At 44.3% G+C, this 27,576-nt stretch overlaps 1 protein-coding gene across 1 annotated transcript in view; it reads left to right on the top strand.

Moving 5' to 3' along the window:
• Pard3b (par-3 family cell polarity regulator beta) overlaps nt 1–25,468 on the top strand; it is a 965,008-nt gene extending 939,540 nt beyond the window's left edge. The window contains exon 23 of the mRNA XM_059278226.1: nt 23,114–25,468. Coding sequence (XP_059134209.1) covers nt 23,114–23,471 — 358 coding nt within the window. The 3' untranslated portion in view covers nt 23,472–25,468. The remainder of the gene's footprint in view (nt 1–23,113) is intronic.
• Nucleotides 25,469–27,576: the final 2,108 nt, after the last annotated feature.

Here is a 27,576-nt window from a genome sequence, read left to right as displayed (position 1 = left end):
CACTTCCGCCTCTCTTTCACTCCCGTTGCTCCTCTCCAGGCGCTGTCCACACAGCAAACTGCACCAGCGTGCTCCTCACAACCCGTACTAAACAGCTGTTGCCCGACAACCTAAGACACCGAAGAGATTCTCTTACTGTGTCTTTAAAGCCCAATGTTTTTAATATTCAAAAATGTGTTTCAAGGTTAACAGTCTAAGCATCTGGGTTAAGGAGATGGCTAGGTGGATAAAGCACAGGCCTAAGGGCCAGAGTTGGAAAACCCAGAACCTCTATAAAGGCAGACAGGTGTGGTATTCCTGCAATGCCAACATTTGGGAAGAAAAAGTAGGGACTGTCCAGGGTAAGGCAGCTAGCTGGCCAGAACTGGTGAGTTCCAGGTTCAGCAAGAGACCTTGCCTCAATAAATAAAGCAGAAAGCGATCAAGGTAAACAGACATCATCTTCAGGCCTCCACACACAGGTATACACATGTGCAAACATATACACATGCAAACATGCATAGATACTCTCAACACACACACACACACACACACACACACACACACACACACACACACACATCCACATACAAAATAACAGTAAAATCCAAATAGTCATTCACCTTTTAAAATAATTCTTTGCAGATCAGCACCATCTAATATGGTAGCCCTCGCCACATGTAGCTAGGAAGTGTATACTGTCACTAGTCCAAACTGTGACATTCTTGAAGTGTAAAATATACTTAATGCCATGCTCTAAGACTCAATACCAAGAAAATTATAAATTGTACTGACTCCAGTTAAAGGGATACGTTGGATCCCTAACATTTTGGATACGTTGAGTTACGTAAAGGATATTTCAGTTAGCTTCATCTGGCTTATTCTTTTGAACGTGAGCATAGAAGCATCCAGGTTGTGTGTTTGGCTTGCCTTGCCTCCTCTTGCACAGCACTGCTTGGCTCTAGAGCAGAGAGGCTCCAGATGTCCTTACTTACTGCTGGTGGCTTCCCATGAGCCACCCAGCTGAAAGAGTGAAGGGGGCGTGTTCAGCCCAAACCATCTCTGTGGAAGGACACTTTTCCTCCCTTAAATTGTACATAATACCGGGCACACCTGGATTTCTGATAATTGCACCCACAAGTGCCTGCACACAGACACAATTAGGCACTCGCAACTTGTTTGACAGTGCAGGTGTCTAATTGTGCCCACAAATGGCCATTTGGCAGGCACCTCCCATTGTGCACACAGCCGATTATAGGCAGAAAATGGCACCAACCAAAGCCAGGGTGGCAGAGGCATGAAATAGGTCAGGGGTAGGTCCACAGAGGCATGAAATAGGTCAGGGGTAAGTCAACAGAGGCATGACATAGGTCAAGGCTTGGTCCACAGTCTTGATAAGAATCTTCCTTTTAGGCTCAGCCTGTTTTGTGATATGACCACATAGGTGTTTGTGGCAGGAGATATATTTGCAGTGTAGAGGCTGGGAGATGAAAATGTATGTATATGCCCCACCTCACAAAGTAAATGTTTTCTTGGGCTTTTAAGTAAATTGGGGCACACAAAACCTACACTGTCAACCTCAGTGGCTTTAGAAGTGGATGAAGCCCACCCTGCTGGATCTGGCTGTGTATAATGACCAAAAACGATGAAGTGTGTATAAGAATCCCCAGGGACCCTTGGGTAAATGGTAGATTTTAAAGGGTTAATCCAACTTAATGAATCATTTAGTGAGGATAAGAAGGCCAGAGTGGTAGCCTCAGGAAGAATCATGGGCAAGGATTTAAATGGGATGGGAAGCTCAGTGGAGGTCAGCACCCCCAAGTGAGGAGTAATTGATATCCCCAGCTCTGCCTACAGCTGAAACAACAAGGCTGGACATGGAAACACGTCCCCTTACACAGATCCCAGTGTCTAGAGGAAATGTGGGCAGACACTTGGGCCCTGCTCCTGGACTTCAGGCTAAGTGCTTGGAGTGAGGCTTCAGCCGGTCTCCCCGCTCCTAGTTGGGGTGGGGAAGACTTGGAACCAGATTTCAGTAGCTTTATCAATCAGCACCATTGATCTTAAGAATCAGCTCTGGGACCGTATCAGGTTTGGTGACCATGAAAATGTTTGTTTCTCGGAGCTGACACGTGTGCCATAATCACTGGTCTGGGCATTGTCTTTGAGCTCCAAGGTTATAAATCCCTTAGACCATGAAAATCAAACCATGGCAGCTTAGCTTAGTTTTTCTAGGACAAAAAAAAAAAAGTTTTGTTTTATTTAGTTTTCTAATGAGGGATTGCTGTTAGTAGTGTGTATTTATTTGCAATATAAGTAAACACATGATTTACCCACCTTGACAAGCCCTCCCTCTCTTGGGGCCTCCCACACTTTTATGTCTGTTCTTTATTTATGATGATAGCTGCCTATTCTTGAATGGCAATGCTATTGTAGTAAATCTCCATAGAAAGCCAATTTTCAGTTCAAGTGACTGCAGGCTGCATGTGAGGGAAGCGGTCTGAAAACACATATTGATTGTCCTTTTCTCGAGACTCCATGACAGGCTCAGCTCAGGACTTCTTTCATTTTGACTGGACTGCAGCTCAATCTAATGTCAACTTACCATAATTCTTTTATGTGAAAGGCTATTATTCTATTCTGATTTCCTCTTTTGTCACCTAATATCCACAGAGGGTTCTGTTGGTGGGAGATTACTGGGGAATTTTCTCCATCTCAGATACTCCATCTTCTTCCTTTCCTTATTTTAAAGGGCAATGGAAAATGTCCTGTTTCCTATTATTAACCTCTTTTTATACATTGCCTTGAAATATACATAAAATATATGTAATTTATTTAGGAGTTTGGCATAAAGATAAAAAATGATTTAGATTTCACAATTTTATAAATTCCAAGTCACGGTTTTCTTCTACTTGACATGTTGCCTAGATTTCAGTGCCTATTTAGTGGAGCAATTTGGCTCTGGAAGGGACGGACTGTCGTGGGTGATTGTTTTTCTATTACACACCCGCAGTTGTGAATTTTCAGTCTGGGTCAAGTGAACCTGTGCTTTCTTATTACTTAAAATGTTTTTAACAAGTTGTAAACTTTGATACCAAGCGCATGTGGTAGTTAACCCAGCTGAGCCCTTCATCTCTCAAATTCCTTGAGTCTTTTCCAAGAAGCCAACACAAAGACCTTCTTTGCCAACACATCTCCTTCCATCCTTGGGTCTCCCGAGGAATGCTCACACTGGTGTATCGCAGGAGCCACATTTACAACACAGTTCTTCAGACGGCCCCCAGGACTGCCAGGTGCCTGTGGAATCTAGCCTCTAATCTAACACAGATCTAGGTCTCAAAGCCCCAGCATGGTGTTGGAATGAGCTACTGTGTGTTGGAAAATCACAGGCGGCATTGTTCAAAAGATAAATGCACAGTCCAACTCTTCTGGATTTTTTTCATTTTTTTATAAGCCACAATTATGTTTGTGGTGGAGACTTGGTTTTACTTCTTCATGTTTTCATGAAAAAAGAAAAAGGAAAAAAAAACTACTTAAATGAGAAGGATGCAGAAAGCCTATTCTCCCAACACCTACTGCCCACAATGCATGCTATGGCACCTTGTACCTGGTCATATTACTTGCATCTATATTTGGTCAACAGTTCTGCCAATGTTCTGCCTAGTAATTCCCGGGCCATCAGAAACATTGTGTTCTTCTGCAAATTCATGACATGTACAAAAGCGTTAGTGGTCATTTGTGGCAGCTCATTATGTTGACCTTGACTCTACTTTCTATCTGCACCCCTTTCCCTCTAAGGTGGAAAGGCTAAGAGAGACTTGGTATGTTCAGACAGGCTCAGATGCTGGGTTAATCTTTGTTTTGTTCGTTTGTCTGTCCTTGGGGTTGTTGTTGTTGTTGTTTTTCTTTTCATTAATTTGTATTTTTAATGCGCTCTTCACTATAAACCTCAACCTTGACCAATAATGGGGAAATGGATGGATCATTACTATCCATGAAATAGAAAGTAGTCAGTCAGCTATTTTTATCTCCTGTTTCCTGGTCCTCTTTCCCCAATTTCCCACTTACAGTATATTCTGAAGAGAGGGCAACTGCTACTGTATAAATGGGATGAGATTGAAGCTAGTCCATGGCCTATAAAGCGAGGGTGGCAAGGCCTTGAAAGCAGAACTTGGCCTTGTCACCACTGTCCTCAGTGTGGCATAACAGCACACAGTGGGTATTCAACAAGATCTTGAGAAAAGTAGGCTAAAACACAAGAAGGACCATGCAAATGATGGAGAATATTCCAGAGTTTTTACTGGGAAGGTATCAGAACGGACAGTTCTCAATTTTTCACTATGTTGAGTGGACATTCTGTTCCTGTAAGTTTTGTGGACTTTCTTATTAAGCCATGAAAATTCTTTCACTGAGAGCAAATTCTTTGGGGGGACTTTGTATTTTTGTCATTTTTTTTTTTTAAAAAGCAGCATAAAGCAATAGAATAATTGTGACTGAGACGACATGACATGTCCAAGTTTCAATAGTTTGTATCTATCCCAAAAAATTCCTTCCAAAGCTCAAATTTCTTGTTTTTGTTCTGCATCCAGACCTGGAATTTTAAAACTACATTCAGCAATTTTTATCAAACATGAGTAACTGGAATCTTTCCAGACAAATAATGATATTTTAATATGTTTTCTGTAGAGTTGGGAAACGCCAGTTTTAAGGGTTGGCAAAGAAAAAGGACCAAGGAGCAAAATGGAATTAATAGTCACCCTTGTCCTTGATTCTGGATATTCAGATGTACACACATAGAAAATCTCAGAAATAAATGTTTAAGATGCATACACCCACTGTCTGTAAGTCCTACTTGGATATTTACTATAAATTCAATTATAAGAAAGGTCCATATTTTCCAGGGCTATACTTGCCAAGCCATGTCATGGTTGGGTTCAGACCCTTGGGGAAATCACCCAGTACCTTGCTCCAGGGAAAACTCCCACTCTCAGAGACCCCCAGCAAGCCCTGGCTTTATACCCTTTCAAAAACATACAGCCAAGAGCCCAGGAAAGTTGGCTGCTCTGTGCTGTTCCTTAGAAACAAGTTTCCATGTTCTTAGGCAGTGGAACAGTCTGTTTGCCATTCAAATAAACATCACGGGCCTTATTACTCTTTTTATAAAATCAGTATGCAGAAAGATGAGATTACAATCTCGCACAAGTCAGGCTCCCCAGACCTCCGTTCCCACAGCAACTCCAGATCCAAACCCATCTCAAATGGTGAATGTAAACAGAGAGGCAGACGGAGATGAGGATCTGATTAAGTCTTCGTGGTTCTGTGACTCAAGAGATGGGTGTAAGGAGGAGGTCACTCTGCTGACTTCCTTTGTGTTTATTCTCCTGGTATGAGCAGGCAGGAATTTTCCTGATACGGATTACAGTTACACACCTAGTCGTGAATTCCATGCACACCCCCTTTGTCCACTGAAGAACTAGTGTTTGGGAGCCTTCACTTTCTTAGAAAGAGACCACCGCAATTGCTTGTGTTATGAAGGTTTGTCACGGGCTCCTATCTGTGCCCAGTGTAATACATCCAAGTCCCACAACTCCACCAGGCACCGTCCTGAGTGGCAGGCCTCACTACCCATCCAAGACAATTTTATCACAACAAAAAGGACGATTCTAGGTCTTTTGCTTTTCCCCTTCTCTACCCTCGGGATGTTGGGAGCTGAGACAATGTGGGCTACAACAAAGCCCTTGTTCTCCCTATGTGTTTTCCAAGGTGAATGACCATCTGCTCCAAGGAGCTCTTTCTATGGTACTTGTATTCCTAACAGTCAGTACTTTTCTCTATATACCAACAATTAGAAAGCATCATTGGTCTCTGCTTACATGACATGGATATTTTTATACCCCTAATACAGAAAAAGAAATTGACTAGCAAACATAGCTTTTAAATAAGCTCCAAGACAAATTATTCTCACATTCGGTTTCCTGAGAACTCTTAGAAGGCCATCATCCACATTTGGTTTCTTCTGCCTCACCTGTTAACTTTTTTTTAATGTTAGCTTATATCCCAAAGCAGCTCTTCCACCCTGGTGTCAACAGGGATGCTCCCAGCAGCCAGTGTATCTCTTTTCTTCTACAGCAGAGGGATTCTCCCACTTCACTCTACCCAGCAGTCTGTGGTTGGGGACTTTTTCTTTGGCTTGTTTTTATTGGGGTATGTCCTCAACCACAAACAACCACTGTGCTCAAGGGGATGGAAAATTCTAACTGACTAGGTGTGAGTCACAAGCCAGCTCTGGAGTGGAAGATGGTGTGACTCCATCTGCACCACATGAACTGAAGGTAGGCATGGACTGATTCTCAGAAGAACTGGGTGCTACCGCCAGGATTAAGTAGGGCAGATAGGAGACAGGCAAAAAGCAGCAACTTCCCACCATCCCAATGTTGAGCACAAGGCAGAAGGAAAGGGAATAGCAGAGATGGAGAGCAGGGGGAGCTTCTGTTCCCTTAAAACCTCATCCCGCATGCACAAAAAGGAGGAGGATGGGTACCAATCGTCCTGAGTCATGGCAGACCAGCAGACCAAACCATCCTCTGTTTCCAGGTCTGATTGTCATCTGACCCCCAGTATGCATCCTCACTGTCTCATCCATCCACATAATCCCATATGAAAGAGAAGACAAGGGAGACGGGGATGTTGTCTCTCCCTAGACCATGCTTGCTGGTCTTTTGGCTGCTGACCAGCTCCTTGGCGTTTACATGCATGAGCACATCACTCACTGCCGAGTGGCACAAAGGGTCTTGTCTTTTCTCCATGACTCTGAACAACTGCAAACTCAAGTCCGTCAGCAATTCTGTAAGCAGTGAGATCAATGAGGACCCAGACATAAGCAGCCATTTAAAATACACAGTGTAAGTAGTGGGAGAAAAGAGCAACTGTTTAGAGTATACTCTGTAGTGTATTTTGTATACATTTCTTAAATGAACATGGTCCATAAATTTTGGGAAAGTGGTGATAACTTGCCTCGTTTCCATCTGGAGGAAACAGATTTTTTAAAGAAGAAACAGACTTCAGAACATATGAAAATATTTGTAAGACTGGGAAAAGCACGTAAGAAGTTATGGGATAGCAAATAAGTAAATAAAAAGTTAGAGCACGGAGAATGATAATAAAAATGGCATAGCCTTATTGATTATTTACCATGACCGGCCACCCTGCTAAGTGCTTTACACAATTCTCATCTAGCCCTCCTGATGGCTCAGTGGAATCAGACAACCAACCTCACTACCCCGATTTTATAAATGAGTAAACTGAGATACGCTGTGAGGATAACTAACTCACCCAAAGTCAGAGTGGAAACCCCGAGCCGTTTGCTCCTAATTCATTATTTCATCTTTCCATAATCAGAGCAGGGTCTATGTTGGCAGACAGAGCTGCTGAGCTGAGCTCAAGGTGTGCTGAGCCTGGGATGAAAACATGGAAGCATGAGGTCAGGAGAGACATCTGTGACCATGTTTTTTCAAGTCTGGTGGTTTGGGTCCTGAGGAAAAAAAAATAAACTTATACAGTTTGGACAAATATCTAAGGTCTCAACTGGCAGCGAGCAGTGTATTCTGAGGGGGTCTTTACGGGACAAAGGCAGTTTTCTGTTGCCCTCTGAACATCGAGCAGCAAATTAGGTCACTTTGCTGTGGACTTAAGATCCAGGGATAGGACCTCATGGCTTAGATGATATTGATGGATAGAATGGGAGGGGTAATTTATAACTGGATAGGGCTTGGTTGGCTACCCTATGCTATTTCATATTTCTCTAATTTTGTCTCCTAACAACCCAGTGAACTGTACCCATTAATCCATACTTCACTGTTGTTAAGTTCTCGTTTTGTTTTATCTCAGTGTCTTTACTTTTTCAGGCAGAGTCTGACTGTGTGGCCAAAGGAGCTTTAGTACTAGACACCACACACAGGATTCTGGCTGGGAAGGAAAGGTCCACATCTAAAACTCAATGAGCTTTCAGTTCAAAGAAAAGAGAAACTCCTTCCATGAGAGAAGTATCCAGATAATATCCATGACTAGATACTATGCTGAGTGTCTTGGGCCAGCTCTGAGTAGGCTATAGAAACTCAATAGAAGCCCTTGCCATCGTGAACCCCTCAGATGCTGATGTCACACAAGGACACAGATAAATATGCCTAGTCATCCCATAGAGGCAGAACTTTACTTAAACAGTATGAAGTCCAGATAATGTTAAAGAGCTTGTGTGACCTTATATGATCATACCAAAGAGCTTTAAACTGAGCATGACTTAACTTTCCAGCATTACTACAGGGCTAAAACTCACAGGAAGAGTATCTGGTTCAGGGAGCAAAGGATCCGATGACATTCAGTTTGACAAGACCAAGAGCACTTCACTTGGCCTTCGACCTAACTCCCCGGTATTGCCTTTTGATTTCATCCCCAAGATGCCCTTTCTGTTTGCCTAGCACCCTTATAGGAAGCCCAATGTCTACACCAGGTGTGGTAGCTTGAAAGAAAATGGCCCCCAAAAGGAGTGGCACTATCAGGAGGTGTGGCCTTGTTGGAGTAGGTGTGGTCTTGTTGGGAGAAGTGTGTCATTGTGGAGGCGGGCTTTGAGGTCTCATATAAGTTCAAGCCATGCCCAGAGAGACAGTCTACTTCCTGTTGCCTGCAAGATGGAGGACTCTCAGGTATTCCTCCAGCACCATCTCTACCTGCATGCTACCATGTCCCACCATGATGATGATGAACTGAACCTCTGAACTGTAAGTGAGTCACCACAATTAAATGTTTTCCTTTGTAAGAGTTGCCATGGTCACAGTGTCTCTTCACCACAATAGCAACCCTAACTAAAACACCAGGTTTCCTCTAACCCTCACCCAGCTTCAGACTTCTGTGTCATCTTGCCCCTCATCTCACTTCAGCCCAGGTGGGCAATACAATCCTTTGCGATGGGTCTTGAGGCTCTTTCCTTTTTCAGCTGCTTGATGCTATTTGGAGATTGGTTCATCACGTCACTATCCAAGCAGTAAAATGGCCTTCTAGAGCAGGCTTACAGTAGGAGATTCATCAGTCCAGATTTAAAACCACAAAAGAGTGATAAGGGGAATTTTTTTTTATTTTGGTTTTTTGAGACAGGGTTTCTCTGTGTAGTTTTGGTTCCTGTCTTGGATCTCACTCTGTAGACCAGGCTGGCCTCAAACTCACAGAGATCTGCCTGGCTCTGCCTCCCAAGTGCTGGGATTAAAGGCGTGTGCTACCACCGCCCGGTGATAAGGGGAATGTTTTTAAGGAACATTTGACATCCAAAAGCAATTCTAACCACCTATCCCTGACAAATTAAAGGGACCCTGAAGCATACCAAGTAATAGATTTAAATTTAGTTGTTTTTCCCCAGCTTGATTTTCCCTATTATTTTTCAAATGTTTTAGTTAGTGCCAGTATTTTCTTAACCTCAACTGAATAAATTAACAAATGGCTTTAAGACTGTTAAATTTGAGTGGCTATGTTTTACCTTCTGGTTTTACCAAGTTGTGCTTCACTAAACTAGTCTTATATTAATCAACTAACTAGAGAATTCCCCAATGAGATGTTAGTGAACTGTATGTTGTAAATAAAACAATTAAAGGGCCACTTCACACCTCATCAAACTGCTTAACAACCTGATAACAGTTACCTACATACATTCCTCATAAAATCATGGAACAAGGAGGTAAATTACAGCCCACCATCTCAGAAGTGGGACGCCTTTGCCCTTTAGGAGAGGTCTGCTATTACCCTGCTGAGTGAAGATTAAAAAAAAAAAATCTACAGTATTATGTTGTTATCCATGGAGATCATCGGCATGAGGCCCCTCAATGGGGACTGTAAATTCTGACCTGCTCATCCCATTAGGGAAGGCAGCCTTCCCTTCATAATTATTACACCAGAGAGTAACATAAGATCTCGGATTCATTTTATCCTAACTTTCCTCCAATATGCTTTTATCCATATCATTCCATTTGTTCTTCTAAGAAGAAAAGCACATATTACTTTACAGATGGCGAGACCAAGGCACAGATAAGTAAAGAGGTCCAGTCAGAGTTGAGTTGGCACAGGTTGGGCTGAGAGGCGGCAACATGAGCTGAGGTCACCTTGCACTGGCTCCTGTGTGGTTCCTGTGGGGGTCATGAAAGGGTAACCTCCCGCAACTCAACGGAGGCCGCCTGTTCTATTGCCTTCATTTTACAGAGCTGAAGGTACTGTGTCGGAAAATGAAATGTCCTGTGTGAAACTCCCCGAATATGAGCCACTCTTTGGAGTCACTATCTGAAGACTGGATGAGAAATATATTTCTAGTGATTTAAAGTGGACTGGGTAAAGTGGAAATTGCAATGGACCTCCCAGAAGCCTCGCTGCTTAAATGAGAAAACATGGGCAGCATACGCCTTCAAATGGAAGATGCAAACTGGATGTGGTGGTGTGGGAACACAGGGAGGGAGATTTCATCACACAAAGCAGAGACCCTGCACCTAAGGTGCTCTAGAGGCTTGTGGGAAACACTGTGGAAAGAAAAAAGAGTCTGAAAAAGACAAAGACGTTGCCTGGAGAGGAGAGAGTAACTCCAGCTGATTGTGGCAAGTCTTGAATTTTAAGAAAAATGGAAAAGCTGAATTTTTACTTGAAAGCGGAAAAGCTGAATTTTTACATGAAAGACCTTAATTCTTATATGAAATCACTTGAATTTCAAATATGAGGAGCCACCTTGAAAAAAAAAAAAAAAACTCAGCACCACATAGCTCTGTATGCACTGTGAATGTATATGTTGATATAAAACAGACCTACAGGTTGTAATGTCTATCCCGGCTTCTCTATGTAGTGTAGGGTACACACAGAAGGTCTGCACCACGTGGCTATAAGGGTGAGATTTGTTTACATCTTATGCAAGTCTTTGGTCAGTAACATTTGACTATGAGTCATAAACACAATTTTACTTCGGAATAAAATGGACTAGGAATTCAACTTCACCCAGGACTGAGCGCCTTAGTAAAAGCAACTCTTTCCATTTGCTTTGTCTACATCAGATCCCATCACTGGAGGAAGGGAGGAAAGAACTTCTCAAGAGCCCCACTTGACACACAGGACACTGAGGCCCAAAACAGCTGAGCCCTCTCGATCATCCTCCACACCAGTGGTTCTCAACTTTCCTAATGCTGGGATCCAGTGATACAGTTCCTCCTGTTGTGATGAGCCCCCCCCCCCCATAACATTACTCTTGTTACAATTTCATAACTGTAATTTTGTTACTGTCATGAATCGCAATGTAAATTTCTGTGTTTTCTGATGGTCTTGGGCGACCCTTGTGAAAGGGTCGTTCAACCTCCAAAGAGGTCGTGACCCACAGGATGAGAACCAGTCCTCTCCACAGTACCTGCCACTTCAGCCTCTCCTGCTGACACCCTCACCCCCACCATGCACTGATGGATACATCTTGAAGTCCCTCAGACAGGCGGAGAGTGCCCGCACACATAACAGGGCCAAAGAGACCCAGTGGTGCGGTGGGCTTAGAAGCTTGAAGAAAGAAGAACACTGTCTCTCTTAGACCCCCAAAATGAGCTGGCATGGGTACATGGGAAATAACATTTTATTTGGTAATGGCTCTTTAGTTTTAAATTACTTCAGCATTCACTTTTAATTAATTTCTTTAAATTAGATAACTCATACTTGTAAATATTTGCTTTCCTGTGATAAGCTTTTATTTAAATTATTAAAGCCACGGTTTCATGACTGATTTTAAGAACTGAGGTTGCCGCTGCACAGACAGAATGCATGTAGTATAAAAATAGGGGAAATCGTCTCATGCTGGTACACATACCCATACCAAACATGGCCAAGAGCAAAGCAACATTCAAAGTGATAGGAGGCACGGTGAGTTTTCAGTTTTCTTTGAATTGTTCGAGGAATAAATAAATAAACCAAGGCGTTAGGGAACTAATGTAGGGTGGAATAACATCTGAAGGAGCCCCTTCACAATAAAAGCTTGTCTTACTGTCTCTGTGAAATATGCTTATCAGTGGCTCTGGATCTACATATCAGTGTTGCTTTATAGGGACTGGAGGTGGGGTGTGGAAGTCTTGAGAAAGTGGCCATACAAAAACACTGGAAATGGGTGAGGAGGAGGAGGAGGAGGAGGAGGAGGAAGAGGAGGAGGAAGAGGAAGAGGAGGAGATAATGATGAGTGCAGGGTGGTTTCATAGTCCACCCATCAGTTTGGGGGATTATAAGCCTTTATTTGCTAGCTGCTCCTTTTTGGCCAGCACCAAAGCAAGGACAGGACCCAAAGAAGCTAGGCTGATGGGCCATACTACAACAGAAGGAGACATGGAAACAATAAATCTCATTTTAATAAAAGATGAAAGTTAAAGGTTAGTAATGCCATTAACAGCCACTCTTACCAGCCATGTAAAGATCAACCAGAGGATTTAGAGACCTCAGCAGGATGGGGAGCCCAGCACAAGTCACCAGTACCTATGAATCCCTTAATTATTTATTGAAAAATTTCATCATCCCAAAAATGCCCTTTCCTAAGCACTACACTAAATAATGAGATGGACTCTAGACCAGGGGACTGAGTGGGACCAATAACTCAACCACAGGTATGCATACAGAACTCAGCCAGGCACCTCAGAGCCTGCTCAGTACAGACAGGAAATGAAGGCTGACAATTGCCTTCTATGTCATGGTGAAAACATCATGAGATACTGAGGTCTCCCTCAAAATTAGCACAGGGAGGCTAACATACTTTCCGCTTACGTCATCTAATGGAAACCGGGGTGGGAGTGGACACATTGCCGTGGTGTTGGGCATCGGGGCAACTGTCCAATTAATAATCCTAAAATTCACCCAGCCATGTTTGTGGAAGAGTAAGTTCCACAACCCAAATTCCTCCCAGGTGACACTCTGAGTCCAGCCAATGCTGCCCCCAAAGCCATGCTCCTGCACTTGAGGGTGGCACCCAGAAGCTCAGGCTACCGTTGAGGGAAGGATACTGGAAACCGCTTTCTGGAGAAGCTTGCAAAGAAAAGGAGATGAGGGACTAAGAGGCCCTGACAGCAAATCCTTGCTCCCACTTTCCATAGGTCCCTGGTCCACATGTCTTTTAGCTACTTTGTCCCCATTAAACTACTAAACTACTAGCATGCCCGCTTATTACAACACAAGGCGAGTCTAGACGTTTACAAAATGGTCTATAAACTTTATTTCATCTAATTAATATCACTAGATATAAAGGTGGGAGGGGCTTGGGACGCTTTTACACACTGAAGCACACACGAAAATTGACAAGACTTCAAGTCTGAGAACATCACATCCAAGCACTGTAAATATTCATGCAGTCCCCCCCAAAAGGTCAAAGTCACCTGCCTTAGAAGTCCTACCATGTTGTCACTTGAGAGTTTAGTATGCTCAGAATTGCTTCAGAGCTAGTGACCGCTCTCCAGCTGTCCTTGAGACTCCCAAGAACACATTTTACAGTGCTGGGCCGTTGAATTGCACTTTCTGAAACGGACTACAGCTTGTTCCGCTTGTCTCTGAGTCCAGGTTGTCTAGTGCTGTTGTAATGATCTAGTGGAAAGGAGATTCGAGCTCAAATAAAACCACAGAAGCAAGCACAGCCAGCCACAGACATGAGGACATTTGCTCAAACGGAATGGCTGGGCCAGAGTGGGAGACAGAGAGTAGTCTGGCTTTCTCGTGGTCCATTAGGTCGTCATGTCATTCTCCAGAAAGGCCACTGCAGGTGGCTGTGTGTCCACAGCCATAGTGGAGTTCCTTCGGTGCCCTATCTAACCTGCATCAGTACCTTCAGGGGCCACTGGGAGAAAGGGGGTTTCGTAGCCCCATCCTGTAGGCATGGGTTTGAAAAAAAGGTGTATGTTGAGTGACTACATCCTTGAGTATTGACACTAATATTGAAAATATTGTACCTTGAACACAGGGACCTGCAGACAGAACCATACAAATATCTGTCTGGTCCACCCTCCTGCCCTCTTGGCAGCTCAGGGTGTCTGAGTGGGACTTCCAACTTGGAATTCTGGGTGTTTCTTTGGCATCCTACAAGTACCTCCAGAATGTCTAGCTTCAAGTTTCCCAAAGCCAAAACACTTATTAGGAAAAACTCTCTTTTGCCTTTTTTCACCCATTAGATTCATTTCAAAAATGTGTTTCTAAGTATGAAGTTGTTGTTTTTTTTTTCACCCAGCACTGGGACATCGTAAGCTGGCATGAAGCAAGTGAGGGCAGAATTGGCAGTCAAGCAAGAGGCGCCTGGGTCTGCCTGCCTGGGTGGACCCCAGGCCTTTCCACTGCCCTCCCCCCACTCCCTGTGGGCTTTCAATCAAGTCACTTCACATCTTTGTTCTGCCTTGCCTGGTCTCAAGCCATGGATAATAACGGTGTCTACCCTATCACACGATTATGAGGAATAAGGAGGTTAACTTGGAAAAAATGCTTCGGATGGGGCTGGGTTTGCACTTGCAGAGGAGTTACCTACCCTGCTCAGCATGCTGTGAATCTTTGCAGTTCCAAACCCCGACTGATGCTGCTTACAGAGCCCGTGGAGCGCAGTGGCGCTGGGCCCAGCACTTAACATTTCTGCTTCTGGATTTCAGAGTAAGATGTTTTCAGTGCCAGAATCTTCCTGTGTCCTAATAAAACCGTGAAGTGGAAGCTACACACACACACACACACATACACACACACACACACACACACACACACACACACACACACACACACACACGATGCTGGAGAGCTCTGTCTCTTTCACTGTACTTCTCACCCAGGGTGAGAAGGGATTGTAACGATTATAGGTGATTTACATCAAAATCCCCAGGCTTTGGAAATTGATGGGAGGAGGGGAAAGGGAACATGACTCATTTAATTTATATTAATTTAGGAATCAGTTGAAGGGATAAAGAGGTAGATGTGAATATCTTCTCTGAGAACTGTCTGTATTGCGTTACTGTAACTGTCTGTATAACCTAAACAGGGAGCAGGGAAAGGCAGCTTTTGTGAATCTGTGTTTTACCTCAGGAACACCCTGTCTACAGGAAGTAACCTTGGGCAGGAGTTGCATAGCGCCTCTCCTGAGGGGCAGAGGAAGCAGCTTTTAGAATTCAGGCCCTGATAGGCCCCGACCTGTCAGCTCCTGAAGTCTGCCCTCAGAACGAACCAAACTCTCCTGCATGACAAGCAGATGAAATCCTCGATGTTTGGATCCTGAGAGTCCAGAACTCCTGAGACAATAGAAAAAGAGGAAAGTGACGTACTGGCCTGGTTGGTCAAGTTATGATTCCTTTCTCTGGTCCCTATTCTCTTTACATAAACCCCCTCTGTGGCTCAAGAGACTACAGGGTAATTATCTACTAGCATGTCTCAGAAATGGATTCTATGACTGGATTTGCAGCCATTCAGGACAGCTCTTGATTTCCGCAAGAATTCCTTCTCCACCTATGTCCCACGCCTGTCCTTTCTAAATGTCCTTGACACGATACTTTAGAAAACTCTCACCCCCTCATAAAAGAGGTTATTCAAGCAGGACCACCATCTGACAGAATGAAGTACTCTTAAGGGCCATTTTCCGTATCTGTCTGCCAGACTGATGTTGAAGCTAAGACTCCCGGTACATGTCATTTGTTCATAAATGAATTCTATTTGTGGTGGCTGATGAAAGACACCAATGGAGAAATCAAATGGGCGTGATCAAAGCAGTGTTTGTCTTCTGAGTACTCGGTCATTGCTAGCTCTCTTTCATTTTCTCTGGAAATATTCCCTTGGTGTTAAAAGGGGGCCAGAAGTCTGCGGTGACACTCACTCCTCTTTCCAGTTCTCTGCGGAGAACAGCAAGGGCCCCTCTTCATAATGTGATGGGAAATGTGAGTGATGAAAGCAGGAATTTTTTTTTCCACAATCATTTCTGTATCATAGGTCATCAAATGGTCATTATATTTTATGGCTCTGTAAAATCTGCTGAAATCAAAGCTATGTAATATACTTTGCAGAGGGCTCTGCTAATCCAGGCCAACCACATTCGTGCCTGGACCACGGATGAAGGCTTGGTAACTGGAAACCTGACCCTGAAGGAATTCCAAACACAGACTAAAAGCGTCTCTGTCCACATAACACAGGCAGCTTAAGAGCATATTAGTTTGCACTGCCTTTTTTTTTTTTAAGCTTTGCAATACTTTACAAATACTGGGGCAGGGGCCCACTCTGTGTGGCACATAATTTGAGAAGGAACATAGCTTCACCGGTGTCCCCATTCTGCCAATGAGGACAAACATGTTCGTCACACAGCACCAGGAGGCTCGTACCATATGGCTTGATTCTATTCTAGCCCCAAATTTGGTTACAATCAATTTTTACCAAAGGAAAAGAAAGAAAGAAACCCATAAGGCAGTGGTTCTCAGCCTTCCTGATGCTGTGACCCTTAAATATAGTTCCTCATGCTGTAGTGGCCCCAACCATACAATTATTTTTGTTGCTACTTCATAACTGTAATTTTGCTACTGTTGTAGATTTTAATGTAAGTAGCTTTGGACATAGAGGTTTGCCAAAGGGATTGTGACCCACAGGTTGAGAACCACTGCCATAAAGGAAAGAGGGAGTTGGTTTTGGATTGTTTGTTTTGTTTTGTTTTTTAATTATCTTTTGTTTAGGCTACTAACACACATGGTGTCTTACAGAAATTGAGAGAGACAAGAATTTGCCCTTTGGAAGTTTATCCAAAACTGGGATGGGGGTGGGGGGTGGGGGGTGGGAGGGGGGATCCAATACGTATGTCTGAGGTGAGCATTGTCCTTGCTTATGAATTCCTTGTGGTTTCACACTTTGTACTGCAAACCTTATTTCTTTACCTTTGAACTCACCTCTTCTCAAAACAGTCTTCACACTGGCTTATGCCTTAGTCACTGCTCTCCCACCCTTCCTGTGGCTATTCAGTTTCAGTGAACTTTCTCCATCCTACAAGGAGCTTGATGGATGAGATGCAGACATGGTCCTCAACCCCAGACCCGAGACACGTGCGTCATGGTCAGCAAGCCTGGTCAGGGCTGTTAGAAGAACCAAAGGTTACAAATAGTTCCCATCTTCCCCTCAGCAGAGCAGGTCCTGCTCATGCCAACTGTGGTCTCTCTTCACTGGGAGGAAAGGGCATTGAGTTACAGCAGGTGGTAGACAGGTCTGCATGATCCTACTTTCTGCCTCTCTTGGGCATGTGTGCTTTAGATGAAAGTCATCCATCATGTGTGTTTTTGTGGAGAAACGTGGGCTAGTGCTGCGGCTGAGGGGCACTGGACATCACCTCCACCTCTGGTTTATGTTCATTAATTAACCTTGAAATTCAGTACTCAAAACCGTGCTGGTTGCGCGTGAGTTCAACAGTCTCCGTCCAATCCCTTATCTGGAGCCTTATCCTGAACATGAATCAAGATGTTCCTACATCCCTGTGTTTATGACAGAAATAAAGAAAAGTTCCTTGCCAGACTATTGTGAAACCACTCCTTAACTGATACTTGAGTAAATGCACGCAACCTGTACCTAGTAAACCCAGTCATTTAAAACAATAATAAAAATAAACCAGTTCGTTTAAAACAGTATTTTAATTAATTCACTGAGGATTTCATATAATATATTATGAATATATTCACCCCACCAATTCCTATTATCAACCATCCCTTCCTACCCAGTGTTGAACTTTCTTTTTTTTCCCCTTTTCCCACTGAGTCTAGTTTGTATTGCCCCAACTGCTGTTGAGAATGGGTCTTAGCATCTGGCTGACCTACTAAGGGTCTCATCATTAAAGAAAACTGACTCTCCACCACCCAGTAACTACAAAATGGTAGTAGCTTCTCGGCTAGTGGTGGGATTTCATGCCCACCTTGCCCCCTCCATGCTGGAGTTTTGACTGGCCGGAGCTTGCACGGGTCTTGTGTGTGTTGTTACAGCCACTGTGAGTTCATCTGTACATCTCCCCTGTGGTGCCAGAGAACTCTAATAAACTTCAAAGTCTTTCTATGTTGGATCCAATCCTTTCCTCATTCCCCCTACCTTCTTTCCTCTGGAAAAATTAGAAATCGCTCTTTCTTCAGCCATCCTCAATCTCTGGCTCCAAGTGAACCTGCTCTTCCCTTCTACTCCTCTGCTCTCCTCCAGCCCCTAACGCTCATCTAACCACATCTAACAGTCTCTGCTTACTGTGTACATTTGTGCATCTCCCCTCAAATAAGCTCAACATACATTTATGGAGCGCCTAGGAGACACAAAGCCCTGTGCGGAGCTCCAAGGGAGATTGCCAGAGGCTTGAGAGTAAGTGCCAGCTTCCCAGACAGCCACTGAGTAAGTACCACAAGGCCAAGTGAAAGACAAGTACAGTGAGAATGACTAAATGGGGTGTCACAGTTAGGGTGTCTACTGCTGGGAAGAGACACCATGACCACCGCAACTCTTACAAAGGAAAGCATTTCACCAGGCGGCTTACAGTTCAGAGGTTCAGTCCATGATCATCATGGTGGGACATGGTGGAGTGCAGGCAGACATGGTACTGGAGAAGCAGCTGAGAGTCCTACATTGTGCAGGCAACAGGAAGTAGGCCGTCTCCCTGGGTGTGCTTGAGCATATATGAGTCCTCAAAGCCCGCCTCCACAGTGACACACTTCCTCCAACAAGGCCACACCTACTCCATCAAGGTCACACCTCCTAATACTGATACTCCCTGTAGGGGCCATTTTCTTTCAAATTTTCACTCCATGTAGAGTGAGCACTGAGGATGGAGATTTTCTCTGTCAGGGTGGTACAAAGGTAGAAGGATGGACACTTGTCCTTGTACTTTTCCCTACTCCACTGAGAGCAGCAACCTACTTGTGGTAAAAAGCATTATAGGGCTCTGTCCTTCCAATGCCATTCCCCCTTCCCAGGCATAATTGATTAACCCAACAGAAGCTTATCTTCCATCCTTTCATATATGATGATGGCTGGTACCCAGGGACTGGCTGACCAGCATAGGCTCTCATGTTCAGGTGTCTTTCACTAAATGTAAAGAATGACACAGTAAGATGTCACAAAAAGAAAGTCCTCTATTTGTTACTTTACACATAAATAACCTGTGGCTTTGTCATGTTTGGGCCAAATGGTTAACATTCATTATTTGCACTGTGGCATGCATCTCTGTGATTTAAAACATACCTGAAACCATTCCTGTGAGTTTCCAAGCAAATCCGAAGTCTCTGGATTCCAGAAATGAGCCTACTCAGAAAGAAAACAGAAATTTGAAGGGAATTTTCCCAGAACTTCACTCAAAGTTAGAAGAAAAACAAATACAGTCATGTTTCTCTTTCCTGCAGTAAATATGGTTTCTGTGTAAGACTTTCAAATTGGGGGGTTTCATCTTTATTTTAAAGAAATTAATAATACATACAAATAAGACTCCTAGGATCACATGAACAATCCGGAGTCCTGAGATACTGACATACGTGCAGTTTGGGTCCTCATATTAATCCAATCTCCTGGGGAAGCTGCCCTGGATTTGTCAGGATTGGCTCAAGGCAGGTCATGTGAGTCCCTCTGAGAAGCCTTCTCCAGGACAAACTGAGTTTCTGCTCTCCTTACCGACACTGAATCTCACACACACAGAGAGACACTATGGAAGAAGACACTAAAGATTAACAAAAACAACAGCGTCTCAGCTCTTTCTCCCTCCCTTACTCAGTTCTGTGGCTAAAGAGGAAGTTTTGCGGTTTGAACCTATGACATTGTCATTTTTCAGCAAAACAGTTTAATATTCATCATTTTCCTAGTTGCATGCATCATTGTGATTTGGAACATACCTGAAGCCATCCCTAGGAGTTTCCAAGCAAAACCTAAATCCCCTGGCTTCCAGAAATAATCCTATTCAGTGGGAAATGGAAACTTAAAGGAAATGTTCCCTTCATGGGATCATTCGGTTTGAATATTTGGTGCCCAGCTGATGGCACTGTTCGGGGAAGTTGTGGAATCTTTGGTCCATGTGACCTGTCCAAAGGAAATGGGTTGCCCTGGAGTGGACCTTGAAGGTAATGTCCACTTACGGTTCCCATTAGCTTACTGGTCCCCACATCCATGTGCGGAGCTTAGCTATCCCTCCAGTTCACAAGGCGGCTCTGTCTGCCTTCTCCATCAGGATGACTGTTCCTTTTGAAACTGTAAGCCAAAATGAACTCCCTCCCCCACACTTACGTTGATTCTATCCCACATCTTGTCTGTGTGGGGAAAAGTGACTCATATAGGAGGCTTTCTTTTTTTCTGCTTAAAAACTGTTACTTTTTAAGTGCCTGTGCATGTGTGTGCGCACACATGTGTACATGAGTGTAGCTTAGACCCTATGGAGCTAGAGTTACAAGAGGATGTTAGCCACCCTGTGTGGGTTCTAAGGAATGGAACTCTGGTCCTCTGCAAGAGTACCCTTAACCTCTGAGCCATCTCCCCAGTCCCCAGAAATGGTTCTTTTAAATGTTTAGATGAGCATGTACATGTGATAATATTTGCAATAGTTTAGAAGCTGTTCTGGTGAAAGTCTATAGAAAATGATAGGCTTTAAGGGAAAAAAAAATGTTACAAACAGCAGACCAGGAGGAAAGTGCTCCCAGCCATCTTTGAACTTTCAATCTGTGTTTTTACAGAGCAACTCATTGTTTTTCTTCTCCCTGAAAAATTACAAACAATAACTGTTATGATGAGTTCTACAGAAAAAGACAATCTCCATGCCACCACTGCTTGACAAAGAGCAGCGCCTCACTTGGTGTCTGCCACATGTAAGCAAACTCCCCAACATATAATCCTCCTCCAGAGAAGCCCTCTGGAACCGTGATGCTATCTTGGGGTTGCCCTCTCTGCCCTGGGAACCCTCCCTCCTTCTTGCAGTGAGTGCTGGGTCGTCACAGGGTGAGGTGTGAGAGAGGAGATAGTCTCCTTTCTGGCCCCACATGCACACTGTCAAGTCACTCAGGGTTGCGAGTCGCTCAGGGTGGCTTCTAGCCCGTCACCACTTGCTCTGGACTGTCTCTTCATAACTTAAAAAAAGAAAGAAAGGAAAAAAAAGCAAACCCCAAGGCATTCTGCCTTTTATAATGTTCTGTTTTAAAAGAGAGAAATCTTTAGAGAGAGACCAGGACCCTAAAAAAAAAAAAAAAAAAAAACCCAAGGCCTGGAATTTCTCCCTTCTCTCTTCCCATTTTAAACAGGAAACATTCCCGCTAAGAGAGTCCAGAGGGAGTGTTGGTTGCGCGTTCATTTTAAGGCAGATAATGTTTGTGTGTTGCAAATGTCAGTGATTTATCCTAAGGACTTAAAATGAGTGCAGAGAAACCACATGTTCCACTTCATGCAGAGAAATACCTCTGGTAGCATTTGAGAGGAAACACAGGTTAAGGATTTTTTTTTAGTGTTTCTGCAATCTCCAGCTCGAGCCAAAGAAAACAGAAATGAGCATGGTGGTGAGAGAAGGGGTCTTTAATTTTTTTTTTTTTTACAATAAAAGATACAATGAGTGCTAGAAATTTTCTAAATAAAAATGAAATTGTCAAGAAAAGGGATGGTGAAAACCAGGTCCTTTATTTTGCAGGGTCACAGTGACAGATGACTGGCGATGTATGCCTGCTCTATTTGTCATGGGCAATTTAGCATAGAGCAAAGCGGCCCGAACTGAGTAACGCCAGCTGATGCTATAAATAACTTGTACGCAAACAATTTAATTTTTTATCTGAAAACTCTCGCTAACGAAATTACCCCCCAAATTCATGGATCAATCATTCATTATTATACATAGCAAAATTAGGGCACACACCCACACAGATGAATGTAGATGGGAGACTGTATCATTCTTCCTGAGGCCTACGTGGCCACATGCTCCCTGAGCTCAGAGCTTGTCAAACCTTCATTGATTTGGGGGACAGGGCTGTTTTAACATCCAACTCCACAGATTACAGGGTGATTTTGACCCTCACTGACAGCGCCTGATTAACCACAGGCATGGTATTCTTATAGCCCTGTCACTTCTTTCAAGTGTCCAAGCGGTCTGTACGCTGACATTGGCAAGCTTTTCAGTAATTATTATTGTTGCTGTTTCTCCTTAAACATAAGGAGCAGAGGAATAAAGAATGGAGGAATCTGGTGACGTGGTAAATGGTACTGGCGAGTATGTGCACAGAAGGTTTATTGGGATTTTAAGGGCTGCAAACAGAAGTCATGTGTCTCACCCCAGGCTAGCCAAGATGCCATCATCTGCACATTGTCTAGAGACGGATTGTTTCTGTTACGGCGAACAGATCGGACGATACTTGTCTTCAGTAGAAACTTCCCGACAGGCTTGTTTCCCATTAGCCTGTGTTCTTGCCCTGGACCTTTCTGTATGCTGCCCATTATGCGGGGCAGCTTGGATTTTGCTACTGAATTTGTGATAGACTTAATTACTTTTATCACAGTTCCAGGTGGGTCTTTCCCAGCCTTGAGTTGAGAGTTCTTTGGGGAACCGTAGAGGGGAGGCACGTACAGGGGGTGTGACAGCAGCCACCCGGACTTAGCCAAGGCCACACACAGCCCACTCAATGAGCACCTCACCTTCTCGGAGGAAAATGAGTACGTATAGTTTATGACGACTCTGACCCACTGTATTAATGCTACTATATCTCATACAGATGTGGGCTCTACCAGAGCGCAACCTCACTGTGTAGAGGAAACTAGTTGGATCGCTGTAATCAAAGTGAATATAAAGGGGGATAAACAATAACAATGCAGGGATGTATTTCTTCTCATGTACCAAGGTGAGTGTAAACTGTCCTAGGTGATATAGTAGCTCGTGGTGTCAAGGGCCGGAGTTCTTACATTCTTGTTGCTCTGCCTTCCCTGGCACGTGGTTTTCACCTTGAAGTCTAAGATGGCAAAGAGGAAACAATTCCCTCTCTCGTTGTTTAAGGGTACACTTCACTTCTGCTCATATACCCTTGCCCAGGCCTCGGGTGCGGTCACAGCCAACTGCGGCCATGGCAGAAGCATGCCGTCTTCAGCTGGGAGCAGCTCCGTAGCTCCTGACCCCTCTCTCTGCTTCTCTTTCTAGGAGAGGCTCAGCAGATCCCGTGGACTACCTGACCGCAGCACCCCGAGGGCGCTACAGTGAGAGAGAGCTTCCATACTACCCAGGGCCTCATCCTGTACATCCGCCAAGAGGGGGCTATCCCCACTCCTCAGATCTGAGGGTGGCAGATCTCCGATATCCACAGTACTATCCGCGCCCGCCAGCCCAGCAGCACAAAGGACCCTTCAGACAAGATGTTCCGCCTTCTCCACCTCAGCACCAGCGAGTTACAACCTATCAGGAGGTGGGCAGAGCAAGGCCCCGAGGGGGCAGCCCTGAGCGGAACCCCTATCGTAATCAGGATCCCAGGCAGAAGAACCCCATGACCGCAGCCGTATAGCTGAACATCAGACATCTTCCAAGCAAGGAAGACATCCAACACCACCTTTGCCCTTGCTAGACCGACCCTAAGGCCTAACCCAGGTTTAGGTGCTCATGGTACAGAGAGGCTCTTGCTCCCTGAGGATTCAATACTTGACTGCTAATCGGAAGAGAGAAAAGGGGGACAGGGGTTTGGGGGTGTGGATTCAAAAGGAAGAAGGAAGGAGTGCGGGGTATATAAAAACAGTGCTTCCTGATACTTGAAAGGCTTGAAGAATTGGTTGATTCCAGGAGAGTGGCAATTGATTAACAGCCAATGGAGCTCCACTATAGTAAACCCTGGCTAGAAAACCAGTATATAGTAGAGGTAGCAATACAGTGGAAGTTGTCTCGGCCAGGCCTAGTCACTCACATTCAGAGACTTACTCTCACAGCCCTGACCTTGGAGCTGTGAGGTCTACACAGTAGTAGAGTAGAGAGGCTGCAAATACGGGCATCTTCATGAGCACGGTGTTTTCACTGAGAACAACGTAACAATAAACATGACCGGTGACCTCTGTGAGACTTTCGGCCCAAAGGGAAGACCGCATTTCCTTATTTATAGTCGACCTTGGGCTCCTGGTACGACTTGTTTGATACAAAGCTTTCACATATCCTTGCTTTTGATAGAAAAGCCAGTAGAATCGGAATGCAGTATTAGTGTCCTGGGAGGATGTGCACACCTGTCCGAGCTTCCAGAAGGAGCTCATTCCAACCACGAACCACAGTGAGCAGGAGAAGAGGGGTGGCGGTCCCTCAGCCCTTGCTTTCCCCTCTCCCAGGCCCTGACATGCTTGCTTGGAGATCGCTCCTTCCAGAGTCCTCCCCAAATGCCTATAATTATGTTAACTGAGACCTCTACTTTTAGACTTCTACGTAAGGGATAAAGAATACATGTGAGTGGTGTGGGTAAGGAAAGGAGAGCCTGCTGGTCAGGCCACACAGAAAGCAATGTCCTGGGGATGTGAATTCCAGACTCAGTGCCAAACAGTACCCATCTGCCCCTGGGTCAGTGAGGAAACTGGTCACCAGAAAGAAGTAGATAAAAGTGTGTGTGTGTGTGTGTGTGTGTGTGTGTGTGTGTGTGTGTGTGTTCAAACACATATGATTACCAGTATGGAGAGTAGAAGGGAAAATTGCCTTCTGGAAGTTTGATGAGGAAGAAATCAGAGGAAGTAAAGAGAGAAGACTCGTAAGATTAAATCAGTCTGCATCTGCTATATCTCATTAACAAATGTCAGGGCAAAGCCAAGGTCTCCACCTGACTTAAAAGACAAAAGAAAGAAAGAGAGTATTCTGGCTTACGCAGCTGAAAAGCCACTCTTGCTTCCTTTGAGCTTTTTCTACACAACAGAGCGTCTGAAGCTTCCAGTCTGATCCAAGCGGGGACACACACAAAAGACTGAGAAACGGCAGACAGACGCGGCCAGCACTATGAATTTCTCAGTGACTGCTAAGTACTTTAAGCCACTCACCTCCCCTCTCGCCCCCCCCCCCTCCCCAAAAGGTCTTTAGTTCAATATAGACATACTTTGGCTGAGAGTAGAATACCACTGACCAACAGAATTGACTGAATTATAGTATTCTAAAATACATAGAGTAGCCATCTGGCCCAATTTAGTCTTTTTTTTTTTTCAAATAGTTTCGCTACCAAGAATGATGCAGCTGCTGGGTTTAGACGTAAATGGTGTCCTTTGCTGGACTTCGAGAGAGATCATTATCCAAACCACAGTGACTGCGGCCCTCTGAAGAACAGACTGTCAAGTTGCTCTTTGTCCTCTGCCGGCCCTTTTCAGACAGCACCCTTACATCATATGTAATTTGTTCAGTGGGGTGGAGGATCTCAGACTCTGCCCAACAAGGTATTGTGGCTACACTGTAGGGTCCCTGGCCACCATGCTGAAAATGGCATTTCCTTTGAGCCAAGGAATCCTGAAAGAAATTGATACAGTGAAGGAAATGCAACTTTGGGGGGGGTGGGGGGTGGGGGAGGATTAGAACAACTCTTAAGCCAGGCATGGTACCACATGCCTAGAATCCAAGCAGTCAGGAAGTCAAGGCAGGCAGATGCAAGGTGGCGGCTAGCCTGAACTGCAGGGTGAGCTGAAGACCAGCCTGGACTATATAATGAGACCCTGTAGGGCTTTTTTTTTTTTTTTTTTTTTTTTTTGAAAGGGGTTGTTTTTGTTTGTTTTTAAGATTACTCTTGGTGTGTTCTATATTTTCCTCAAATTTCTGTAAAGCACTGATTCTATCCAAGGCAGAAATTTCCCCTTACAGAAAGGCTGGACCACTTAAAGGTGGGCCACGGTCAGGCGACAGTGGTGTGCTCTGGAGAAGAGGCACTTGAGGATAACTGCTCATGTCTCTGGCTCCAGCACTGACACCTTGGGCACACAGTACCCTGTCCGCAGGCTTCAGACCTTGGCTTTGTGTTGGGTGCACAGTCCATCCAACAGTTGCTAATCCTGAGAGGCCCTCTGAGGCTCAAAGGTATTATTAAAGAGAACAAAAAGGAGATGAGAACAGCTTTCTTTTCTTGCTTAGAAGTATAGCAATCTCTGCATTTGATCCTGCCCTAAAGAACTAACACTATATTTTGACAGAGGCTGCGTCAAGCCAAGCAACGGTTAAGAACCGCTTGGGCAGTAAGTTTTATAAATGCTGGAGTACTGTCCTGCCCACTGTCCCCTCTCCATAGCCGCAGGACCATTTTTCAGTGCTCTAGGAGAATGGCTGGCTATCTGGAAGTCCAGGCTATGATAAGCAGGTCCCCAGAAGAAGGAACTAGCTCCCAGTGTATGTACAACCTTGGGGAGACTCACCTGGGTATCTCTCTGTAGCTGGGAACAGAGAGAAAGGTTTATGAAGACCTACAAACCTGTTACCAGGCCATCCGGCTTCATGGGCCCTCTTTCCTCCCTTTCTCCTATAACTAGAAAGATAAGAAAGAGAGACCACCAAAAACCTCTAGTCTCTAGAGAATACAGTCTTCCACACAGAGAGAGAAACACCGCCCATTGGTCCATCACACCCCTGGGCTGAGGCACCATCCTTCTTGGCTTAATACTGTTTCCCTCCAGAGTTAAACAGTAGGCAAACAAAGGAACATTTTCTTAAATCATGGTTTCATAGCAAACAAAGCTTAGGAAAAAATTATTCTAAAACTCATTATTCCGAGACTTTTCAGAACATCTATGTTGAACCCACAGGACCTCGTGGAGCAAAAGTCTGATGGATTTGATGGCATCATAGAGAAACAGAGCCTCGGAGGCTTTATTGGAGCCTTATTTCTGCTGCCAACAGAATAAAATTAAAACAGGATCCACTGCCTTGATTTTTTTTTTTTTTAAGCTAAATCTACCTTGTGAAGGAATCCTCCTGCAACTTCAGGATGGGAGAGCTGGTTCCTCTGTCCCCTGGTCCACAGAGGGACCAAGACCATAAAGAGCAATTACTTTTCCCTTCACTGAAATACAACAGCGTTTCATTTTGTTTGCTTGCTGTTTAGTGTTTGAGCAGTGTTACAGAATTTCAGGCCTGTGGAAAGAATTGAAAGGTGATTGATAAAAAGGAATGTGTCTCTGTAAAATTCCCATCAGCATTAAACACTGAGATCCACTGTGAGCAGCTTTCAAACTGTCTTTAAATTGAGTAGACATCCCACAGCTTCCCTGTGCGTGTGAACAGAAAGTCCCAAGTTTCACTCAATTAGGCAGGAGGGAGTTCCATTCGGAAAAGTCCATAATAGTGTTTCTCGTAGAAACAGGGAGATGGGAAAGGGGATTCTCCATAAGATATCCCTACAAAGACACCTTTCTGATAAAAGAGAGGGCAAAAAAAAAAGTTAGAAATCTAAAAATAAGCCAGAACTCTCACGTGGAACTATGACTTCGAAGTGTAACTTTCTCCCTCCTCTCCTTAAATAGGCACGCAATCTCCCACAGCCTGCCTTTTAAAGCTGGGTTTGGCTACTAAGCTCAGAGTGGGAAGGGAACCATTCCCAAAGACTCTGAGCCCATCTCTTGATCTGCTCTTCAGAAAGGGTTCTGTTCCATCTGCAATGCTGTTTACTACTGGAACAT

The sequence above is a fragment of the Peromyscus eremicus genome, chromosome 13 (genome assembly GCF_949786415.1).
Source record: "Peromyscus eremicus chromosome 13, PerEre_H2_v1, whole genome shotgun sequence".
Lineage (NCBI taxonomy): Eukaryota > Metazoa > Chordata > Mammalia > Rodentia > Cricetidae > Peromyscus > Peromyscus eremicus.
This window is presented reverse-complemented; position numbering and strand designations above follow the sequence as displayed.